The following is a 25,147-nucleotide window of genomic DNA, read 5'->3' on the forward strand; positions in this document are numbered from 1 at the left end:
CCCAGGACGCGAGCAAGATCCCTGCTGGAAGCAGCCAGAGGTGTCAGTAAGCGGTAGGTGTGCTCAGGGAACCTGGATTGAAGTGGACGCCTGAGCAAACCGTGTGCGGACTTGTCTCTTACGGGGGTTAAAAGAAGCTGTGCTGGAAGTTCAGAGTTCGGTGTAAGTCACAGAAACCTAAGCTTTGGCACTTAGGAGACTGACAGGACCAAAACAACGGAGCCAAGTGAATTCAGATTTTACAGTCAGTAAAGCAGAGGTTTTTCTGAATCGCTTTTGTGGATTTGGATTGCCTGAATTCCACTTTCAGTGCCGTATGTGCATCCTGAGTGTATGGCTCTGTGTTCCAACAAAAATATAGACTACATCTCAAATAAACAAAATTTAGAAAATAATTGGTTTTCCATTTTAGTATGTGTTTGCAATTACTAAAGTTTAAAAAATTCCTGTAATTTTCTAGTCACCTATGTAACCAACACCTCTGGTGGAACTGAGTGTACCTCTTCTAGTTACATAAAGCAGACACTTCCAAATGTAATGTTTTATAGAGCTGTGATTAACTAATAGGGGAATAGAAGAGTTTTCTAATAAAATATGGTAAACACGCTAAATAAATAGCACTTCAAAAAAAATCGTAATTCTTCTTAGCATTGGAGTCAGCATCAAGGAGTGACAAAGTATATTTAAGTTGACAAATCTATTTATACTACAGAAATCTGTGAAGTTATGTGCTTTCCTGTTCTCATTGTTCCATTTCTCATATGAAAGCTACTTATTTTTTGCTTTGCCCATCTTGATAAAAGGTAGCTGTGTATTTATATGCTATACATTTTTTCAGGTAATTCGTGATTTATAAGATACACATTACACAAACCATCATGTTTTGAGAGTAAGCAGAATATTAACTCTTTGCTTCAAGAAGTATCTTCCCATAAAATGTCTTACATGTTTTTTCAACTTTTACCAACAGAGCAGTGTAGTATTTTAAAGTGTTTTCTTTTTGCTGTACAATGTTGAGACTATAGGAAAATACACAGAGGCTATTGAATCCCTAACAATTGCTTTGTCTGTAGTCAGTAAAAACATACACTTACTCACAATATTGCTTTATTAGTGGGTTCTTCAGTCGCTGTTTGCTCAGTGATACAATTATATCTCCATTTAATAAGAAAAGCAAGACAGATGAAGGATGGACTAGTACAGAATGGTAACTTTACTAATTCTCAGATTAGCAGAAGTATCCTAAACTCAACTGTTGTTCACAGGTATTGCATTTGTATTGAGCTTGAAATTTGCTCTTATTTATATGTATTTGTGTGTGTGTGTATATATATATATATATACACACAAGGAAAGACAAGTTTAAGAAGGACAAGCCCCTTCAAGCTGTTCTCCAGCCATATAAACTGAACTCATGAAGATTTATCTTTGTAATCCCTGGCTCTGCTTTTCTTGACTGCCTCATGGAGATGCACGGTGCCTGATTTCTCAGTATTCATTGCTCAGCGGTGCTTACAGTCACAGCACAGCTCCCGCTGCCTGCAGCTTGCAGTTGCAAGTGCTCAGCACTTCTACCAATTACACTCCACTGTACCAAGCACCAAGAAAAACACAATTAACAACCACATGTGCAAAGTGACTAGTATCACACAGGAAATCTGTGGCAAAGGCAGGGATACTATTCAGTTCCCCAGGGCTGCGCTCATGCCTTAATCATGAAAACATGTTCTCTTCTCTACAGTTGTCTGCTTCATTCACTACGTATTTCCAATGGCCGCAACTAAGAAAGTACAGATTCCACAGAGCACGCTCGCTTTTACTACACAATGATTCATCCTCCAGCACAGGTCTTTTCTATGCGCTACATTAACAGAAGACCCACAGAAAACTCTCTGCTCTCAGAGTCGCACGCAGTTCCCTCTCCCTCACCACTCACATAATCCACCAGAGTCCTTGTCCCTTTGTCTGCCTCTTCTACCACCAAGAGAGTTGGGTGCACGGGAGTGACAGGATCCCTGATCCAATTTCCAATTCCTGTGCTTAATCAGGCCCCAGATTGCAGCAGCAATGAGCGGCAGGATCAGGGAAGACCGTTTTGAACGCCAGTAGCCCCAGGGCTGGAGCATGCCCAGATGTTTCGTGGAATGGCTCCGGCAGGCCAGTCGCACACAGGTGTTTATTGGCTTGAAGTAACAATCAGGAATAGCAAGAATCATTCATCCACCACTTGGCTCTTCAAACAGAACAGGAACGAGCGCAATGTGCAAATCTAAATGGCAGATAACAGCAGCTATTAGCTAACAAGCATGCTTTACTCGTGGAGCTGCTTGTGTGATGAACTTTTTCTTTTCCTGGAATGAACTCATTTTGGTATGGAAACCGATTATGCATGAAGTATTGTTAAAGGCGTGCAGCCAAACAACCGTACAACTCCTTTTTTCACTAATACCTATAATTTTTAGGAACAACAGATGCTGCTGCTAACTGCAGTAAGTACAAATCTACTTCTTAGAAATGTGATTTGCAGTTTACTTTCTCTTTACACTTAAAAGCTATTTAAAAGTAAAACAGATCTAACCGTATCAAAAGTAGCCTTGTGCACTTGCAGTAAAAATATTCCTTTTCACACTACTTTAAGGAGCAAAGACTTGCTATATGTGGAAAATCAAAGAAGAAATGTAAGAAACTGTTCCACAGAGATTCACTACTCTGCACAGCAAAAGCTTTGCACAGCCTCTCTGTGACCCAGACTCCGCACGATTTATTGGTTATCTTTAATAAAGCGAAATCCAAGTGCCTTTTCTGTTTTGTTACTTTCATTTTGACACTAGCAGTAGCAGACAGACAGACAAAGTTTAGTTTTAGCCTGGGAGCTAAAAGAAATACTTCTAACATAGATATGTACTGTTACAGTCTGACTTATAAATGCTCAGTAGTAAAGTCAGCAGGAATTGAGCACTAAAACTGGAGAAGAGTAAATGGAAAGAGACCCTGCTGTATTTGCAGACTCGCGGTAATAAGGAAAGGACTCGACTGCTCTTGGAAACCTGTCCTGTAAGGGAGCAAGGGGAGAAGTCAGACAGTGACAGGCTGCTCTTCCAGCCTGAACGGGGGGGGGTTGCACCGAATCTAAAAAACTGGAAACACTTTGAAACATGCATTTAACTAAAAATGAATGTTATTAAAACAAATCGTACCCATCACTTAGGAATGTAATCTGAAAGTACTGTAGCTCCTGGCTTCCGTTCAGATGATGTCTGGCAGTGTGCTCTGTGTCATCCGCAAAGTATCTTCCAGAATCCCTAGCACCCTGGCTTCATGGACCACTCTAAATCTCACTAAATTCTGATGATTCTGATGTCATTTTCTAAGCTTAAAGTGTTCTTTCAAGTGACATCAATCATGACTCAACCTGGCCTCTCCTGCCATACATGACAAAGGCTCCTATTTTTAAACAAATCCAGCCTGAATAACTTTTTTTTTTTGCCAAAATCACGTCAGTTCAAATCTCACTATTCTGAGCATATTCTGTTCTTTTGGGATACTTGTCAGCTGGCCTATTTATATCAGGTTTGTAAGAAATTAGATGTTTTTCTAGAAGTAAAATAACAGACTTGGAAAATAGAGCTTCCACCTTGCATTATTAATAGAATTCATGATAATCTGTGGTTATATTGTCAAGAAGCACAAAGACTAATTGCACAGAGCCAACAATTCACTCAGCATGGTGGTTAAAGTGGATAAATGGATAAAAATGATTTGTATTAGTGCCTGTAGTCTCTTGTAAATGTCAAATACTTTCTTGACATTCTAAAACCCAGGCTGTATAGCAAAAGTGGGAGAGTAGCATTTCATATTAATTTAAAAATGCATAAAACTGATTATCCTCTTCCAGCACTCAGTATTTCACTGTTTCATGAAGACCCTAGATGCTGCTCATAACTGGCTGTAATCTTTCAACTCATCATGTCTCTCATTTTCTTTCAGCAGAGCAAGTGGATGTTTTACTTCAGATAAATAGATAAAATTTTACTTCCCATATAAGAAGATATTCACAGAGATTTCCCCACGGCCAGTTTTCCCACTTGAAGAAAGTTGTAAATATTCATCTCCCCTATTTCCCATGCATGGTAGTCTTGCCATTCCCATGAACTAGCTGGGCCATTTGTGTAGATCCTGATCACATACATGTATCTTCATGCAGTTCGGTACTGTCATTTCAGCTTTTTACTGTTCATTTTAATCACCTCACAGGGTTCAAAGAACACCTGGACTTACTCTCATCTGCTAGTCTTTAACACATTCACAAAATGTTCTAGTATAAAGAATTTATGATATTTCCTTGCTTCACCCCATTTGTGTACTTACCATACATCTGTTAGGCTCTATTTTTTTACTCTGCTCTAGTAGAATGATGCACAGGTGTAACTGAACCGACAAAAGCGTTAATGTTTTTCTAAACCAGATCACTTATATTTAGTACAACTGACATTTTACCCATTGTTCTCGTTAGTACCCACATTTATTCCAAAAGAATTTTGAAATTAAATAATCAAAAAGCTACCAGCTGCACAAGTCTTCTGAAACCTCTGTCATCTGTCTTGCACATTACAAAAACATGCAAAAAGGCTTAGAGATAGTTTCAAAAAAAAAAAAAAGAAGAAAAGGAATATCCAGGTGGCTTTTAAACTGTGGAATACAATAAAATAAGAGTTTGGAAAGTATTACACAGAAATATAATAACGAAAAAACAAGATACGCAGTTTACAAGTTGAAATATATAGTGCTGTGCCTTTGCTTGAGCTGAAATCAGTAAAGCAGACAGAGCTCGCTTTATATGGGTTTACTAACTGCTTGACAGCTCCGAGCTTACAAATGTATGTCTGGCAGCTTACAGGCATGCTGATCAACACTAGAAAATCTTTTAAGGCTTAAGGTTAATTAAGGTTAATTATTCTGAAACACTGTCTTAGAGATTTCAGTAATAATTGCCTAACGTGACAGATGAATTGCTGCCTCCATTTTGAGAGCTCTTGGGAAATTACTTAAAAGTGTGTGAGAAGATTTATCGGGAACACATTGTAGGTATAAAAGAAATGAAACCCTGGATGAACAGCTAAGCACCAAAGGGTGTGCCAGTCAAACACAGTCCTACAATTTGCATTAAATCATTTAGACAAAGAGTCAATAGATGTATCAGCAACACTTATTTACTATCATGTGCTTGACAGGACTTAGATGCATTTGCATTGAAATTCATTCCCAGATACTAATCTCAGATATTAATCCAAAGATAATAACCAGACTATTCTTACATGTTTGATTACCTGCCGAAATATTTATCATCTCTGCTGATTGCATCTTATCTCAAAGCCAGACCCTGAGCCCAGAGAAGTCATCAACTTGATTCCAGGGTAAGAGCTGCCAACCCCATTGTGAGGAGTGTTATTGAAGTCAAAGGGACCACACATGAAACAAGGCACTAAAGCTCGACAGTAAAAGTCAGCAAGACCTGGCATTAGATTACAAGGTCTTCAGAGCAGAGGCATTCCTAAATTCCCAGGCATGGAAAAACAAGAGGTAAAACTCTGATATTGTTAACATAAAAACGAAACTTCTACTAAATTCACTAGCACCGCATTTTTATCCGCTGCCATCTCATCTGTGCTGCACTGTTTAACTGCATAAACAATCCCATGTTTTTAAGTGGTACAGATGAAAGTCATTTGAGGCTAGCTGTAGGAAGAGTTCCTACTATCACTCATTTAGGAGTTGAAGTGGTGTCAGCTATCTGCTGATATTTCATACTTGTCCCAGGCTTATAATACAGAAAGCAGCAGCAGCCATTAGGTACTAATAGTAAAGCAATCCAGACTAAGCACTTTCCAATAGCACGAAATGAGGCAATTTACCAGGAAGAGAGGGAGTTGCATTAGCATGAAAAAATTCTAAGTTATTCACAAGATGCTAAAAGAGAAGGAAGAATCATCAATCCTGAACACTGGAACCATGAGGATCCATAAGGATTTTACATGATGCTAGTGAGCCCAGGCCAAGTAACCACTGCTGTAAGTGGAGCTGTGCAGGCAGCAGAGGTAGAGAGAAGCCCATCCCTCGTGTTTTCCACTTAGATTTTGCGACAGACAACTTACTGTAGCTGGGAGTGACCCAGGAGTTCCTGCAGGAAATCTGAGCATGCGTGTGTCTCACTGGAGGTACGTCAGTGTGGTCGCAAGGGCAATAACAAACACTAAGTGTATAAATGCATTCCATTTTGCCAGCGGTAGCAGAGTTAACACCAGCCACCATCATCCCTCCGGTACAAAGTAGGAAGTTTAGGATTAAGAATGCACCTACCTCGTCAGTGATACACAGACACTTCAACCATGCACATCTCAGGACTTGCTGGACTTGAACAGACTAAGAGTAGGCAGGTTTTAATACCGCTTTTCAGAAGATGACTTTTGGAGACCACAAAGTCAAGGGCTACATTCAGACCAGGACGCTGTGAAGGGAAACCATGTGCAGAGCCTGCCACGATGGGGTTAAGAACTGCACATTGGCAGTGCTTTACCTGGCACAGAAGGTAACTTAACTGCTCTGTGCTAAATGCTTGTAAGAGAAGGGTCCAGGCGTAGACACTGCTCTGTCTCATAGTTAAGAAGGAGTAAACGACACCTTGATGCTTAAATCATCTTCCCAGGCTGTTTTCGCCCGTAGGTTGCTCTCTTTTGCACCAGACTTGCAGACCTCCTGGTGGTTCGGAGCCCGGCAGTGCCCCAGTTTCTCCCTTCCAGCGGTTCCTGGCCAGCCTCTTCTTTCTGCTCCACATTGTGCTTGTTAAGCTGTCGACCCCTGACATGAAGGGGCCTTTTTGAGAAGACTGGTTAGGAAGAAAGGAAACGAGATTAAACAGAATAGGTCACTTGAGAACAGTTGCAGAAGTTTTGTCTTTATTTGCTTGGTCTGGTAGCTTTGGAAGATAGGAACTCTGCATCTTTTATGGTTACATTTATACAAAGAATAAAGGTTTTAATTACAACAATTCTTGCTTTCAAGCAGGCAGTAGGGAAGCCAAAAGAAAAATAGAAGAGTTTGCAGTCAGAGTAATAGTGTCTGATAATCAGAAGTGTCATATAAACTTCTGAAGATTAAAAATGGAATAATCGCTTCTTTTACTAAGTTACTGGGTAATCTTATCACAAATAGCATCTCTGATTTCAAACCCTGTGGTGGTACCTATGGCAGTCTCTATCATGGCAAAGACTGGCACCTCCTGCTTTGCTTGCAATAGCTTCCCTGTAGCTCCCCTGCCATGCCACAGCACCCCCCGGCCCATGCGGCTGGCTGACAGTCACGGAGAGTGTAGTTTCAGAAGCAGGGTACATATGTAGTTGGACTTCTGAAGGGAAAATAGAACTTGATACTTCAGTTCCCACAGGATGCCACCACAGAGACTATTTTCTGTAAAACAAAACCAGTGCAGTGGTGTTTTACACCACAGTATCACATAAAAGGCAAGACAGTTGGCCCAGTGATACTCCTACACAGACAAATTCCTGTGTCTCCTGACAGGTTCACATTTCTTTATCTGGCAAGCGTAAAATTATAGTCTATGTACAAAGCAGCCTTTTCATTTAGGGAACAATTAAGCTAATCCCAGCAAGATTTCATGTTTAACTGGGTTTGTAGCGAACAAGTTTGTAGTCTGCATTCAATCAAGTTCTTCTGACTTTCACAAAATAGGGGCAAAAGAGTATATTTAAAATGTAAAATTCTAAGCTTTCTGAGATGTGTGAGAGTCCTGCCTGAGTAAAATTATGTAGCTATTTGCTAAAACTTTGTTATTATATCAGTAGACTTCTTTCTTTAGTCTGTATTAATCTTCCAATTAAGGAATAAACTGGTTTTGTAAGCCTGCTTTTTTCATTAAAATAAATTGGTATACACTACAGCACTTGATAAATATATACACATATATACCTATGCACACATGCACAATAAAATAAAGTTGCTATTGGCATAAAGGTAACATCAGCTGCACTCATTACAAGATGCAGACTCTTGGTCTTCAAAGTCTCACCTATTCAAAAGCATGGTCAGAGTTTGTGCTTTTTTCAGTTTGGTTTGAGCTGGGGTTGGATCCAGCTGTTGCCAATGACGATCAGAATTCAATGAAGTCAAAAGAAGACAATAAATTCAGGTTGAGTTCTGGTTTTTGACAAAACAATGGTTCAAATCAATCTTTGGTTTTGGTTCTACTTCCTGCTTAGCAGCTGTGTAAAGAAAAACATCTGGAATAATACCCCAGCAGGGCCAATAACTGAGGCTGCTCTTTCATACTATCCAGATAGCACCAATAATAACAATGCTTGCAGGCCAATTTTGAACAACAACAAAAAAACTCAACCAAACAAAAAGACTCCTTTTGTCCCTAACCATCAATAGTAGCCAGGACTGCAAATGGGGCTTTGGCCATACTGCCTCCATCCGCACCAGGCAGTAAAATGGGCCGAGACCTGTTGTTCTGGCCCGGAAGGAGAGAGGCAGAGCACAGCGCATATGTATACGGCTAAATTCCCTCCCGCAGCCAAGCTGGCCTCACAGCTGTCAGGACCCACCTTTTGCAGCCCCTCAGCTGACACCCTGCCAGGACGGCCCTAAGCACCTCATCCTCCTGCGAGACGCTGAAGCCCAGGTCTGCCTGCCCCGTTACGCCAGCACAGCCTCTGGTGCCAGTCGGTAAGCAGAGCTGCGTTCACTGGCTCTCTCTGCACCTGCTTGCTGGTCTGCACTGCTCTGCCATCTCGCTGATGTTTTTAGTGAGCTGCTTTGAACCTGGGACTCCATCTCTGTCCATGTTCATACAGTGCCTAACACAGGCACAGCCTCTATTTGGGAGCAGGGCTCCAGAAGCTTCATCAGAGTATGTTTAATAGGGAAGCATAATCCATACATGGTATGCAGCGCTCTCAGGCAGGGTTAAGTATGAGAGGGCCCACATGCCTTATGGAGTGGTCTCAACCCATGCTTCCATCTGTACAACTGCCTCATCGTAAATGTGTGCCTTGATCATGAATCATAACTACTCCCACCACTTGAAGCCTAGACCAATTTTGGGGAACCATTGTTTCTTAAAAATAAGCCAGTAATGCAAATCTAGGAAAGGGAGAAGACACATCATGAAATGTCCAGAGATGACACAGAAAACAAGCAGAACTGCTCCCAGTTGCCATTTTCTTAAACAAGAACACCTCAAGCCAACACTGGCTGCATAAAATTTAAAATTGCTCCTGGTCTTTTTTTTCCTACATGCTGCTTTCATGTATCAAACAGACCATAGGGACCTCTCAGAGAAATTCTGTTTTCATGGGACTAAACACTGTTCACGTGCTTCTCCGTCTGGATCAAGCGCTAGCTCTTCGCCTCTGTTTCAGAAACACACCACCTCTAGTTTCCATTGGGAAGGAGGTAAAAATGTCCTTGTATCAAATTTTTGGTGTTTCACTGTTTTTCAAGACTAGTTAATTATCCCTTTTCCCTGCCTAGTACGACTGAGATTACTAAACTAAAGCTGTGCAAGGGCCAAGAGGAAAAAAAGAATGAAATTGCCAATGATTAAACCCAGTTTGGGAAGTTAAAGCTGTGACTGCTGTACTCTTGCTGTAAAAGTTAACAAAATCAAAATAAAGCAACAGCTTTGCCAACATTACCAGGATCCAGAGTACTCCTTCTGGGTACTACATTTCAGCTCTCCATAATTCCAACAATTTTGGCTTTGCTTACCAATAATGATTTACTGGCACTTATTTATATTTACCAGGGAGGGAATAGAAACCACAGTACATTCGCAGCCAACATGCAAAACTCCTTGTTCAGTGACTTAGAAAAACAAAGATGCATTTCCAGGGTAGTACTCACATTTGGAACATTCTCAGTCCCTCTCTGCCATACCCACAGACCCTCTGCATTTAAAATATGTACCAAATCCCTTAAAACTAAGTTTCTATGAGGCTATATATAATCCTATAGAAAGCTTCTAACATCTTTGTTAAACCACAAATCTAAATTTCACTTGAAGAAAATCACAGCATTCCTTCTGTTTTTTTAGCATATTCAAGTTGTGAATATGGCTACTGAAAAGAAACAGACCTAATTACAAAAGAAATTGTGACATAATTTTCTCTATTTATTTCTTATCAAGAAGTTTTCACATACTGTTTGTGCCATTTGAACCCTTTTGGAAATCCCGAAGATATTTTCCTCATTCATATATTGAAATGTGCAGCTGACAGCTTTGTGCCATTAAGCCTTTAAAAATTTGATTAAACAGATATATGTGTACAATGAAAAGAGAAGCAAAACAAAGTCTCAGTAATCACAGATTTACCCTCTTTGTTAAAATGTTGGATGTCAGCTACACAAAATACCATAATATTTTATTATAGAGATGTAAAATCATTCCATACAGTCTTCCAAATATCCAACTTGTGTTTCAGACACAGATACCACGAGAGAAAAAGTCTCCAGCTGTCTAGAACTCCAAATTCTCTCATTTGTACTGTCATTTAACGTAAGACAAAATTTAAGACCAGACTTTAACTGTTTCCAAATGTTTTTGTGTATGTTTCTGCTGAAACTTTTAACCATTATCTAGCACCAGATTTCTTAAACAACAAATATACCCACTGAGTTCCTTTAATTTTGTGTTCAGACATTTTTCTGTTGAATGCTTGGTATCATAATCATGGTAATATAAATACTTAATGATTTTGAGAGCAAAAGGATCTTGGGCAAATTGCAAGTACAAATGATTTTATGCACTGATACACAGAAAACTCTTAATCCTGTGGGGTAATGACTCTATATATTGCAGTAGCAAAACCAGACTCAGATTATAACTTTAACTGTAAATCTCTGAAGAAACTATTCATCCTTTGAAACGATCTTACAAAAACTAAATACGAGCTTTACTGAGGAAAAATTTCTCCACGCACTGCAGAAACCTGAACCTGTGTACATGTGGGAAATGCAGAATACTGCACTGAAACAAAACAGAAGGGGCTTAAAAGTCTTTTCTCTAATCCTAGTATGTGTTAGCCTTTTTTTCTGGAAAAGACATAACACAATGCAAAAAGTAACTTAGTTTAAGCATTACTTTCTTTGAGTCCCACAAATGCACACAACCTCCCACGGGGGTTGTGAGTGGCCTAGGAGCATATGTGACCGATAAAACACTCCAAGTCGATAACCGAGATAACACCCCAAGCACTTTTCAAGCCCAGGCAAGCTGACGTCTCAGTTTGACCCACTGACTTAAGCTTTGCCTCTCAGAAAGAAAATGGTTTATTTCAGGGAGGGCTGCAGGAAAGGGTACACATCTATTTTGAATGAGAATTCAGCAACAAAAATGAAAAATTAAGAATTTTAGTCCTCGTCCTATGTTGCTTTATTTTTCCATTTAAAGATAATTGGAGCATTACAGTTGATAGACCTATGAAATAACTTATTACTTAGGCATTTTACCTTTTAAAGTCATTAAGTCTGTATGTTATGGTGCAATTTACAATAAAGAAAAAAACACCTTTAGTGATATATCAATAATTTATTGTTTTGCATAAGAAGGTAGGATCAGATTTCAGGTAAGTCATCAACCATGGATCTGATGGCGAATTCAAGTGTAGAGCTTGGTACAATATTAGAAAATACCACCCTTTGTTTGACTATGGCAAACAGCTAAAACACAATAAAACATCTGGACTTGACTGTCAAAACATACAGTTCTCGAAAAACCCACACAGCACAACTTGAATATGGGGAATATTGGAAACATGTTGGGTCGTCTTCATTCCCAAATTCTTAGGAGTCAACGAACAATCCGCCCTGCTCCCTGGTAAACCAGAACAATTCAGCACATGGGCTCCACCATGATAAGCAGAGGCTCTTGTCCTGTTGAAACCACTGGACTAAGTTATCTTTTCTGCCTTGATCTACTGTCATCTCTGTCTGCTTCATGGAGGCCAGTGGCTTCAATATTTTTTTTTTTTTTTGAAGCTAACACTGCGATAATGTTGATTTTCAAGAGCAATCCAGTAATTTAATTAAAACTGTTTCTCGCTCCTGAAAGACTGTGCACACATTTTACTCTGTTGGTTGGATTTATGTTTTTGTGATTCCCTTTCTTTTGCAGGTGTTACAATTCAGGAATTAGCTCCTGGCTTGGAGACAGGGCAGGCAGCCATCTGTCTAGCAAACTCCTGCCAGGACTGTGCTGAGGATCAGAGGGTCACTGTCTCCGTACATGCAGCAAAGCACCGCGCTGTGTACTGCTGCCCGGCACAGCAAACCTGGGTAGAAGGTCCTCCTAGACCACACTGACCAAGGAATGGGAATTAAATTAACTTCAAAAGGACAAGAAAAACAGCCTGCAGGACAGCCAGAACTGTTTCTACCAGGGAGTTTGCAGATTATTCTAGCAATTATTTCTCAAAGAGAAGAGCAGGTCCCTCATGTGAGCATTATTGTACACTAATGTTCTGAGACAGCCCGGGTTTGTAGCAGTGTTAAGGGTGTTTCAGTAAGGACTAAAGCCCCTCTTGGTGGAAATGGGCAGATCCTGAGAGATGCTGAGTGCCCTCTCAGCTTGGGTTGGTTGCAAGAGATGCTGAGGGCACTCGATGTCTCGCAGGCAAAGGCAAACAGACGCACTGAATTCCAGATCCCCTGAAAAATAGTTTGATTTTCAGTAATTAAAAAAAATAGAAAATGTTTTCGCAGCTCACATAATCTCCATGCAATTAATTTAATCAACAAATTTCTATTTATGTTACAAAAACATTTAAGTCCATAGGAAAATCGTGAATTTTGACAGAAGTTATATTATAGCTGTTCAAGCAGAGCATGTATCCATACTGGGATTCAGTACATCTGTAACTCTTGCATAAATGTTTCCAGACTCCTAGGGATTTTGCTGTTGTTGCTTGCATTTCATTTGTTTTATATGACTAAGCCAAATGCAATGACCCACACATTAAATACGCATTTAGAATAAAACTGCAAAATCTGATGGCTTTATCAGTGTATGAACTGAAATAAAATATTTACATGGAATGTTGAGCTCCATTTACAGAGACAGTGTCTCAAATTACAGACCTAGTAATCTAGTAAATGATCACATTGACAAGAAATTTAAAAACCTAACATCCCTTTTCAACCCTTTCATAAATATATAAAGTTTCACTAAATTCTTTTTTCTTTAAACAAGACAGCTATATTCTCTTTACAGATTAACATGAAATAATGGTTTCCTGTTCGAACGCCACAGATGGGATGATCTGAAGTCAGCAGGTTCTTATACACATTCTGTACTTACAAGACATATTCACAACACAACACACAGGTGTTACTTGGCCTTTTCAACTGTACTCGTTTCCTGCATATTAGTACTAAATAAAGAAAAATACCAAATTATCTATATTAAAAAATACATAATCTAATATACATTTGCTTACACTGCCACATCAAATTTTAAAACGAGGTTTCCAACTGTGCCTGATGAGTGACAAGGGTATCTTTTTCAGTGAAGTCTACAGCATTAATTTATGGTTGAGTGGAGACAAAGTATCTGTTACACTACTGAAAAGTATCACTACATACTACACAACAAAAAGAATTAATCTCTTGCAACTGCTTCCCAGATCCCCAAGGTTTCCTCAGTAATTGTCTGAAAATTTCTGATGGAAAAATTGTTCTAAAGGGTGCCAAAAATGTTTGAAATCAACTCAAAGGAAAAAAAAAAAAAAAGTTGCTCTACTTTTTTGGTATTCATATCAATTTGTCACTGATTTTACAGAAGATTAATCCCAAAGACTTTGAAGTTATATACATAGTAACTCACATTTTTCCCTATTTAAATAAATATTCCCATGAGTTTTCTTTGTTGTGCCACAAAGCATGGGTGAAAATATTTTCAATCCATGCATGCTCACAGCAGAGTATTCCACAATTAAGCTACGGAATACATCTTTCTTTCCATGACACCGTAAGTGCAAAGGAATACTAAAATCACTCTGTACATATAAGACAAAGTTCACATCTAGAAAAGTAAAAACACTTGATACGTAATTAAAACTACAATGTCTTCCTCATAAAAATATTGGTCACTTGCCTGTTTCAGTTCTCTTCAGCACTTATGGGGTAATAACTTCCAAGAGCCGATGTGCGCTTTATGGGAGCAGTTACGCTTAAAACCATCAAAGTGCTGATCTGCAGTATTAATTAGTATCTTCTGCAAACTCTCTGTTAAAAAAGCTTACCTTGGGAATACACAGATGATGATAAAGAGGTGTTTGGCAGTTTTGTTACACTAGTATTAGCTCACTTTATGGAGCACAGTAAGACTTCGGTTTAATCTGACTCTTCTGCCCCCAGTTTGGGGGCAGAAGGATTGAAGACACAGGAAAACAAGACCAGTTCCACGTGCATGAAGAGTGTACCTGCTGCTCAGGTAGAGTTAGAAAGCCCTCCTACCAAGAAATCGGCCGTTGAGTAGTGCCTAACCGTGCCCATATTTAGATGCTGAGGCAACAGCAGATGCTTTGTCGGTTTGAAAGGTTATTATGAATGTAGCCAGCTGACGGGAACCCAGAAGGTCTCGGTCTCCAACCTGTCAAAAGTTGCTTTAAGCTCACTGTAAGCTGTGGCGAGGTCGTCATTGACTATCACCTTATCAAAAAGGTGGCCGTACTGGCTCTCCATCACGTGGGCAGATTTAATCATTTCTTGAAAATCTTCTTCCTAGTGAGATCAGTGCAAGGCATAGTCAGTCCATAGCAACATCACATAAAATCCTGTGGTAAACGCAAAGCTACTTGCTTATTTCTCATCAGGAGATGGAAACTGTACCTTTAATTAAAGAAATTTATGGAAATTACCATTACAAGTGATCTCAGAGAGCATTCTCATGAGCAGACTTTGCTCAACAGGCAATTCTTTCCTCCCTCCCCTTGCAGTGACACAATTAGTCACTGCATGGTAATTACAGAGACATTTTCTGTTAGCAGTACCACTGGAAAATGTTTCTAACTCTTTACTTCGATGATACATTTGAAGTTTCATTACTAAGTCTCAGCTTGCTATTATCATGTGATATATTACAGTACAGCCTTTATTCTTTTAAGAGCTTGGTAGGAGCTGACTTCCTATGCCTGGTTCAACCTGGTTCAGTAGATTTCTCTTTATGTTTAGGGGGGGGAACAAATCTTAGGAATTTAATCATTTACATAATTCTGAGAGATTAAATCCATCCTAACCAAGCACTGTCCTGAAGGCTGCTCTTAAGAATGAACTCCTCTTGCATTTTATATACCATAGAACATATTCTTATAGCGCATTATTTTCAAACTATTTCAAATGCATAATCCAACACAGATACAGTCTGTGACTATATCCATGACTCAGTTTGAAATAAAATTTAAAAAATCCTAAATAATATCTGAATGAAGGAAAATTAAGCACACTGTAAACATAGATAAAAAGTCTAACAATGATCAGCTTTGCTTTAGCATCAATTAAAATATGATTTCATTATATTTCAAGTAAATAAGTTACTGTTGGGTAATCTGACTAATATTTTTTTCTGATTATTGACAAAACCCAGCATTTGTTACTTCCTTAGATTTTTCTTCTTTTTGACGGCGCTCATTTCCCTATAACATTTTAAAAAATTGTTTCTCTTATCCACAAATATGGGCCTTTTATTTTATTTTTTATTTTTAATTGATGCTTTATTTTTGAGCTTTTCTCTAAATTTAGACCAAATAATACACTTGATAAAATAAGGAAGTATTTATACTTGACTACAAACATCTAAGCCCAGATGCAAATTTTTGAAAGGAAATCCACAGCATTATTTCTCATAAAAATATAGTTGCATTGTGGGAGTTCTTCAATGACATAAAATCAGAGGACCACATAAATGTAAATACCCATGGGCGTATCAAACAATGAAAACACGACAGGAAATTTGTGATGTGAGAGAGGCTGGGAAACAAGAAGATTCCATGTGTAAGCCTGGCAAGTATTGTTGATGAGGTCCAGTGATCACCTTTATTTTCAAGATAAAACCACTACAAGAAAACTCTTAAGTTCTCATGTTTTGCTATGTCTAAATATACGTACTGTAAAGGGTTTTGCAGTCCCCTTATCATCTTTACTTGAAATAATCTTGGCATTTTTTCTGGTTTCTCTCAAACGATCAAGTGATGGAGGCTTTATAAATATAACAAATGGTTTAAATTCGTATGTCCGTAAGTGTTTCACTGTCTGGGAAGAGGAAATATTTTAATTAATTAGTTTATTTTGCACAATGGAATTTACCATCATAAAAGAAACTCTCCACTAACCAAAATAAGCCTATAAAGCACTCCTAGAAGGCTATTTTTCATTTTCTGCCACCCTGCCCCGATTGGCACTGATTCGTGTAAGGAGAATTTTCAGGAGAAAGGTAAGAAAACCATTTCTCCAAGGGTGACCGTTCCTCTTGATTTCCATATGGGTTGCTGGCAAACTCCATCAGTCCAGCAGCAGCTGGGCTGCGCACACCAGTGCCCGGGGCAGCGGGAGGATGGAGGGGAGCAGCCGGGCATCCAGGAGAGGAGGAAAAGTTCAACACATTTTAGCAGGAATTACACTTTCTCTACCCATGAAAAGTAGTGGAAAAAGGTGTCTGTGTCACTCAGTCACAACAGGTCTATGATATTTCTCTTTAATACTGTGTGTCCACCACACAGCCGTCTGCTGTTCACTCTTCTCAAGTGAGCTGAGTGATGCTACACATGGAGATGGCAACAGGTCTATGATTTGGATCGCAGCACGGAGCGAAGCAAGGATGGCCCGCAGCTTCGGGTGAAGCAGGGATGGCCTGAAGCTTTCTGTCCTTTTCCCACTGCCAGGGGCCACAGGAAAATGTTGTTGGAGAACAGGATCCCAGAACGGTTCACGAGCCTGGGTCCCCAAGAGAATTTAGTGCTTCTCTGGAAAACAGGGCCGTGCTGGATGGGCAATGGTCTTGCAGAGCAGGAGCCCCTGCCCAGCTCCCCTCTTCCCCTGGCGCAGGGTCTGGCCTCCCCGGCCGCTCCTCTGCCCGCGCAGCCCCCCTGCCCTGCTCCCAGGGCACAGCCTGCATCCAAAACTGCCCCGGGAACTGCTCACCAGCCGCCGAGGTTCCAAAGTCACAGGCTGGCCACCCTGGGAGAAGAAATACCTTGGCTGAGTTTAAACAAACTAGTCCAGCTCCTGGAAGCACTGTGGTTATTAGTAGCATAAAAATTCCCAGTGGAGCTGTTCAGCAGGGTTGAAAGACAAGGTCAATGCAAGAACAAATGGTTTAGAGAAGAATGTTCTTAACAATTATCCAGCCAACATTACATTTAGTGTGTTCCTTGACTCATGTCCACCCTGCATGTAAACCCTTGGCATGAACGGTCGGGTTAAATGTGTGAGAGTTGCTGGACTGGGTGATAGCTCAAAGCTGTTCCGAAATTCAAGTTTCATAGAGAACCTCTAACCCAAACCAGCAGAAAGATGAATGGAAATATAGGAGCAGTTTCTAATTAAATCTTTGGTGTTATGCTGCAGGCTTTCAATTCATTTAATTACCAAGCTGAATACTTGCCAATACGTATTGAAGTTTCCCTCCTCTCCTTTCAGAAAGCCTTGCTGTGATAAAGGTATCCAGCAAGCCCACTCAACAGTCATTCAGTGTGAAATAAAATATACCGTTTCAGAAACAATTTTTTTCCTGGCATCCCAATATGCACTGTGGGGAACTACAAGAGTCCAGAAAATGTGTTTACTTACATAAGGCTGCACATCCAACAAACAAACTTTGTTTTTAGCTAGAACTGATCGAACAGAGTCTAAACTTGTACCATAGTAGTTGTTCTTATACTCGCCATACTCGATAAACCTGTGGCAGAAGGTGAAAACAACTGGAATCATTTCCATTTTCTCCTGAAAAAAAACCTTATCAGTTTGGTTTATAAGATCTAATTCAGGAGCAAAAATATTTTACTTTACATGTGAGTTTTACCATGTTTTGTAAAGGAAATGCTGTCAAGTACTTCAGCATGTCAATTTTAAGAAATCTTCTACTTTACCACTTTCAAATCAGTAACACCTGCTTGTATTACAGTTAAAGAGAAAAAAGTACTGCAGTCCAACAGCCCACTAATGTTTTCCATCACCTCTTTTTCTGAACTAATGCAACGCAATAAAACAGTGGATAAGCTAAACAATAGAAACTACTGAAATTTCATTGCACACTACAGAATATCCAAATTCTCTGTCTCAGAAGAGGAGGAGGAGCGACGATGGTGCTAATGGAACCAAGGCGGCTGGTTATGTGCTATAAAAGTACAAGCGCTATTTGCCAAAAAAGCAAAGCACAGTTTGAAGTTTCAATAAAACCCACAGCTTTGTGTCTAATACACTTTTGCCCTCTGAAACACTGGGGCAGAATTTCAAGCTACAGTATTTTACAGGCTGCTAGAGAGCATGATGCTACCATTGTCTTCATTTCAGTTTAATTTCTGGAGGGTTTACAGGCAAGGGCTTTACTGTAGATCTCTAAATTCAAAAGCAGAGGAAGTGCCTGGCCTGAAAGAGAGCAGAACTACACAAACACTGACTCAGGCACGTTTGCAGCACTTCCAGGGCTCCCCCTCCTAGAGCTGCAATGCTTTATTGCTATGACAGACGATGCTCTATCAAAGCAGTGCTCCCCCATCCTGACCACCTAAACTTCAGTGTCTTCTTGAGGAGCTGAAGTACTGAAACTACTTGGAAGCTTAGAAACAGTTGTGTTTGCACATACTGCTTTTTTTCTCTGTGTTTTTGCCAGCTGCTTATATATCAAAATGCAGTTTTAACACATCTTCAAATCACTGCAACTTATATTCACTTTGACTTATTTTCTAAAATTACAACCAGCCCCATCTTATAATAAAGCCATTGTTTTAACTACAGTTCTAGTTAAAATCTCTTTGACATACTTGTTATTCTGCACGTCTGTCTCAAACAAGTGCTTGGAAATGAAAATGTATTCAACACCGTCACTTTCTTGGCTTCTCCTTGGACGGGTAGTGTCTGCAGTTTCATTAAATGGAAAAAAAAAAAAAAAAAAAAAAAGGTAAAAGATGCACAAATCATTATAATGTGAACCAGTTCAGGAAACACTGAAAAACACACAACCCTTGTGCAGTACTAAGCATAGTGGTTTCCTTGCTTCTCACAGACATAAGGCTTCTCTGGATCTGGTAGGTGGCACACAAGCACATGACAGGATTGAGTTTTAAAAGCATGCAGGAAAAGCAGGAAAATACCTACTGGACAAGTATCAGATTATCATTTTTATTAACTAGTGGAAAAATCCAATAAAATGAAGACAGCTGAATAATAAAAGGAGCAGCAGTCCATAACAATTACCCCAGTCTTGCCACTTGTTAAACTTATTAGCATACGAGACCATAAAGGGAAACAAAGCTCACCAACCTGATTTATAAAATGTTACATTCATTAACAACACTTGTAGCTATGGTATGTGAAGCATGATAATAAAAAAATGGGGTGTGAATTTTATGTTTTAGTGCTTTTCGTTTTCTGGTGATCAAAACTGAATTCCTTTTCTTTTTTTTCAGTAGCCTTGTAGTATTTGCACTTCTTACTTTCCCTCAAGTACTAGGTAAAAAGGTTTTGCTTATAAATGAAACTTATTTGTGGGGTTGCCACTTACAGTTAATGAACCCATTCAAAAGTCCTATTTAACACAATTCATATGTTACAGCATCATGTATTCTCCGTTACTTATGAACGTACACAACCTGCTTGCAGCAACACAGCCTTAAATGCCATTTGATATCACGCTCTTCTTAAGATGACACAAGGAGGAACACTTCCAAGGCAAAAACCCCAGTTCTCCCTCCAAGTCCTGATTTACTGAATTTCAGGGAGATTCTTTACATGTTTGCTTTAAATTATAACCACAAATTTGGAATGAAAAGGAGAGAAGGCAGCTTGAAGAATACTGGCAATTTTTAGAGAAATGTTTTGGGGCAAACGATTGCATATGCTTCAATGTGTTAAATATTTGGGAACATCTGGCATTTTTGTTGTTGTTTTCAATACCCAGCTGAAGCAAATATGTGCAAATGACATGACTTGCCAAAACCAAATGTATTAATTTTTTTATCTAGAAAATCCATTCATACATATACTTTATAGAATACCTGTACTCGCAAAAAACCTGTGACTATCTCCCAAATTCAGAATGTTGGACCCATATTTTTGAAGAGGCCCTATAGAAGGCACAAGTACGAGTAGAAGGCAAACCAAGGAATGAAAGTCTAACTACAACTGTCAAGTCCTCCACATGAAAGAAGCCCCAATAAAGTATTGTAGAAGTTAATATAGAACAACATTATTCAGTGTTATATATAAAGTAGCGCTACTCAGTCAAATAGGGGGAAAGAGGGAAAAATCCCCAGGTCAACTTTTCTAAAGCTAACCAAAGGGATTTAATTAATTTAATCACAGGATTAAACTGTTCATCATCAGTCTTAATTTTTCAGCCTGCCTAATATATAAAGGCCATTTTTCTGAAAGCAAGCATTGGTAACAGAGTATGTTTCACCGCTTTACAGCCAAATCCAGGCTGTTCTTCCACCGAGTTACATTTACTAAACCTCGCCGACATCAATCACATTAAACTTGTACTAAAAGTCTACTGCAATGCCTCTGAGCCAAAAAGTCCTACCAGTTTAATCAATGCTATTTAAAATACAACTGCAACAGCACTTTTAAAAATTAGAAAAGTAATTTGGATGCCAAGCATGCAGTTAGAGACCCAAATTTGAAAGTGCCTTAAGGTAATGCAATAATAAAGGATAATCATGCAAGTATAGCATTAGGAGAATAGAAGTGTATTTTTACTTACGTGGCACTGTTACCCCATAATGCTGGGTGTCACTGATCAGCAATTTCCGTTTAAGTTCATTCAGTCCAACTCCTACAGGACCTGAAAGAAAAAAATCATGCTGCTTCTCAATAGCCAGCTCGCGCTCACCTTCCGGGGTAAATACTTTCCAAGATAAGACTGCATAGCATATACCTATAACATATACCGTATTTTAATCAGTCATTTGGAAATGCCCATGGTTCTAGCCTCTCCTAGAACATACAGCACTGACAAATTTTAGAGGACGTAGTTGGCAGTTATTCTGCTCTGACTTTATTGCTGAGGAAAAATCAGTGACAAAGTTGACAGCAAAGCTAACTTTCTTTGCTACAGCAACTACCTAGGTTGATGAGAAGCTCAACATGAGCCAGCAATATGTGCTCACAGCCCAGAAAACCAACCGTACCCTGGGCTGCATCAAGAGAAGAGTGACCAGCAGGCCGGGGGGGGGGATTCTCTCCCTCTACTCTGCTCTTGTGAGACCCCCAGCTCCAGTGCTGTGTCCAGCTCTGGGACCCCCAAAAGAAGAAGGACATGGACCTGCTTGAGGAGGCCATGAAGATGACCAGGGAGCTGCAGCACCTCCCTTATGAGGATAGGCTGAGAGTTGGGGTTGTTCAGCCTGGAGAAGAGAAGGCTCTGGGGAGACCTTATAGCGGCCTTCCAGTACTTAAAGGGGGCTACAGGAAAGGTGGAGATGGACTTTTACAAGGGCCTGTAGTGACAGGATGAGGGATAATGGCTTTAAACTGAAAGACGGTAGATTTACATTAGATATAAGGAGGAAATTCTTCACTGCGAGGGTGCTGAGGCCCTGGCACAGGTTGCCCAGAGAAGCTGTGGCTGCCCCCTCCCTGGGCAGTGTTCAAGGCCAGGTTGGACGGGGCTTGGAGCAACCTGGTCTGGTGGAAGGTGTCCCTGCCCATGGCAGATGCATTGGAACTAGATGCTCTTTAAGGTTCCTTCCAACCCAAACCATTCTATGATACCCTCAGTACATATTTGTCTCCATCCATAGCCCTGCTACAGACCCCTGCATCCTAACCTGCAGCTTTCCAGCACATTTTGCCAGAATAGCCCCAACTCACAGAGTAGAGGACCCCAGTTGGCATGCATGAAGTCCTTTCAAAAGCCTCGGCACTCCCTGTATCAGCATGACCTTTTCCTCGCTCCCTCCAGCTGCTGCATCTCTCATCTGCACCTTGTCCCCCACCTTCTCCCCTGGCCCTGGGAGCACTGCTGCCCAGCCTCTGGCTGGCTGTAGCTGTCACCATCCACCTTCTGACTGTGTGAGGGTGGCATCATACAGTGAGAGGAAGGAAGGGCAGCATTCCCCCTGTCACAAGTTATTTGGGATGTTTGGGTTTCTTTCTTTGTTGATTTTCTTTTAAACTATGCTTGTCTCCTGCCTGCTGTCTAAACTGGTCCAAAGCAAATGTTTCCTTCTTCACATGGCTGCCAGAGAGAGACCACTCTTGGAAAGAGGATGGCAGGAAGAAACAAAGACTGCATGGAATTTTTTTGACCTGTCTCCTCCAGCTGCACTTGTGTACTGCTGCCCTATAAGCTACTGAGCAGCCATTCCTCTTGGCTTTTGGACTGTCCCTAACTCAGCCATTTGCCAGTGGTGCTTTAGGTCTCAGTGAGGACACTCTGTTCTGTGAGGTCTCAAAGGCTCCATGGGCAACCGCTGCCTGGCCCCAGGAGCCCTTCGCGCTCTGTCCTGCCTGGCCCTTTCACAGCAGGGTCGTGGTACTGGGTGTGTGAAGGGAGCTCAGCTCTGCCTGCTCCTGTGTTTCTGACAGTGCAGTGGCTTCGCTTCTGCAGAGCCAGGTCAAGAGTGGAATGCAGAGGAGAGTCAGTCATTGGAACCACATCCCAAATAATACAAGGATAATACATGTGGTTTTAAGGAAAATTCTTGCTCTTCCACTGCAAGGGACACATGCATGGAGTCTTCTTAACAGAGACATTTTAGACATCAGAAATGCAAAACCTAGTAAACATTTTAATGAAGTAGTGATATATTGGTTAATTACTAGTGAGAGTCAAAAAGCAAAGACTGATAAATCAGCACCTTCAGGTCCCTACTTGTGAAAATGACTATCCACCATGTCTGAAGTTAGAAACACATAATGATGAAAAGCAAACGCTTCCTACGTTGCTGCTACCCCCAGACTATAGTCTCTCTATAAAATCTTAGTTTCTGCATTTATAATTTTTACATGTTTACATAAGTTAAACACACAACTACATTTCAAGTTCCATCTCTGACCTGCCTGTAAATTAATCTATCAGTATGTATAAATGTTTATTTAATATGGTGTACAGCAGCCTCTACTGGTACATGTCTGCAGAGGAAAGCAATGTGTTACACAGATAATGGCACTACCTCTGTTCTTATTTTTTTTAAAAAAACATTTTTACTTTTTTAATACTTTAGCTATTCAAGGCAAATATGGATTTGTATAGGAAAAATAATTAAAACCCTCAGTATACCCTAGCAAAGTAGAATGAAACAAGTGAAATTCAAATTAAAAAAATAATTGCATTCCTTTCAAGCAAAAAAATCTTTCACATCAAATCTACACAAATATTATTTCCTCAGTCTACATGCTGTCAAATCAACAATATGCTTTTAGCTCTATTTATATACAAAGAATCCAGGCTTCGCTTCCTGTGACAGATGCTTTGGAAACCTAGACCAAATCCATTTCCAAACCACAACCTCACTACTACTATGTCTCCCCTTCAAGATTATAATTTAAAAATAATCTTAACGTTTAACTGCTGAAAGGTGTAGATTCTTCTTTTTCAGTGCTGTCTTCACAGAACTCTTGTAACTGCAGCATATGGATGCTGAAGGCTGATTCCTAATTAGCAATGCTATCCATGATGCTGATTTTTACACTACTTCTCCCAAGTGTACACTTCTACTCTGAATATTCTTTTCATTTTGATGTAGCAGAGAAAGATGCCAGTTTCTAATAATTATGAATCGGAACATAATTTGAACTCAAGAAGAGAATAAAGCATCAGGATTGAAAAGGACAATCCAAATTCTTACAGTAAAATGCTGGGCATGTGGGATCCATGACTGTACCACAGTTTTGGTTTACTATAAATCACCACAGGCAGCAATATTTAAAGTTATGGCAACAGATTTAGAGATATTGTGTTGTTTTGTTGTTGTGGGGTTTTTTTGTTTTGTTTTGTTTTTTGTTTTTTTTTTTTTTTTTTAAGAAATATTTATGTTGCTTGCTGTTGTATGTTGAGTTACATAAGCTAAGTAATGGTCAAATCCTGCACAAATGGACTGTAGTGTCTACATCATTTTATTGAAGGACACGTGCAGAATTAAACCACCAATCATTAAAACTTGCATTAAATTTTGTACCATTCAGAGACGTCTGAAGAAAACTAAAAAAATTTTGATGTTGGTTCAGGTCTCAGGATGTATTCATTAGTGAACCATGCTGACCTACCCATGCCTTCATCCAGGAAGGTTTAATGAAGGTTCAATTCTAGGTCTCTTTCTTCATTGTCCAGATAGCTTACTCAAAGTAGTGTGGCCACGGCAGGCCATTTTCCTGCACTACTGATGCAGATCTATTAAGCCTCTGCGAGCTACCACTGAATCAAGTCAGGAGATGCAGAAAGCTAGAAGCCACTTCCATTTCATCCTTGTCTGCTCCAAGACAGATGATAAAACCGAAAGTGATGGATTTTTAAAAAAATGTAAGCACTATAATAACAGAGGATTTTTCCAGTCCCAGATTCCTTTTCTTTACAGTAGCCAGAAGGACAGCATTGTAGGGAGTACCGACAGCCTAATTCAAAGACAGAGAGATTTTTCTGATTGAGTCATGTACCAATAACAACTGCTCCTTTGTGCTTACACACCCCTGGTGTTTGCTTCCGCCACTGCCCACTCAGGACAGATGCATCACCAGAGGTGACCACATCACCTGGAAGGCGTTGCAAGCCTCTGGTGATAACGCCACGTGCACATAACCGCGTGCATTCTGGGGGATGCGCTCATGGTTTGTTACTGCTGGCCTTGTTTTATCCTAGCACTGTCCTTTTAGAAAAATTTGACTTAGCTGATACTATGCCATGTAAAGTATGTGGCAC

At 39.9% G+C, this 25,147-nt stretch overlaps 1 protein-coding gene across 8 annotated transcripts in view; it reads right to left on the bottom strand.

Annotated features, from left to right (window-relative positions):
- Nucleotides 1-11,585: 11,585 nt before the first annotated feature.
- MPP7 (membrane palmitoylated protein 7) overlaps nt 11,586-25,147 on the bottom strand; it is a 157,149-nt gene continuing 143,587 nt past the window's right edge. For 6 of the 8 annotated variants that reach the window (XM_042802051.1, XM_042802053.1, XM_042802048.1 and 3 more), the window contains 6 exons: nt 20,993-21,073; nt 19,053-19,146; nt 17,860-17,968; nt 16,180-16,323; nt 14,725-14,796; nt 11,586-12,723 (listed from right to left, as the gene is read on the bottom strand). In XM_042802051.1, the coding sequence (XP_042657985.1) occupies nt 12,529-12,723; nt 14,725-14,796; nt 16,180-16,323; nt 17,860-17,968; nt 19,053-19,146; nt 20,993-21,073 (695 nt within the window). In that variant the 3' untranslated portion in view covers nt 11,586-12,528. Of the gene's footprint in view, nt 12,724-13,572; nt 14,797-16,179; nt 16,324-17,859; nt 17,969-19,052; nt 19,147-20,992; nt 21,074-25,147 lie in introns of those variants that run through there. The other 2 variants (XM_042802052.1, XM_042802049.1) reach the window with 1 other exon arrangement.

The sequence above is a fragment of the Tyto alba genome, unplaced genomic scaffold, assembly GCF_018691265.1.
Source record: "Tyto alba isolate M040663 unplaced genomic scaffold, T.alba_DEE_v4.0 Super-Scaffold_38, whole genome shotgun sequence".
Lineage (NCBI taxonomy): Eukaryota > Metazoa > Chordata > Aves > Strigiformes > Tytonidae > Tyto > Tyto alba.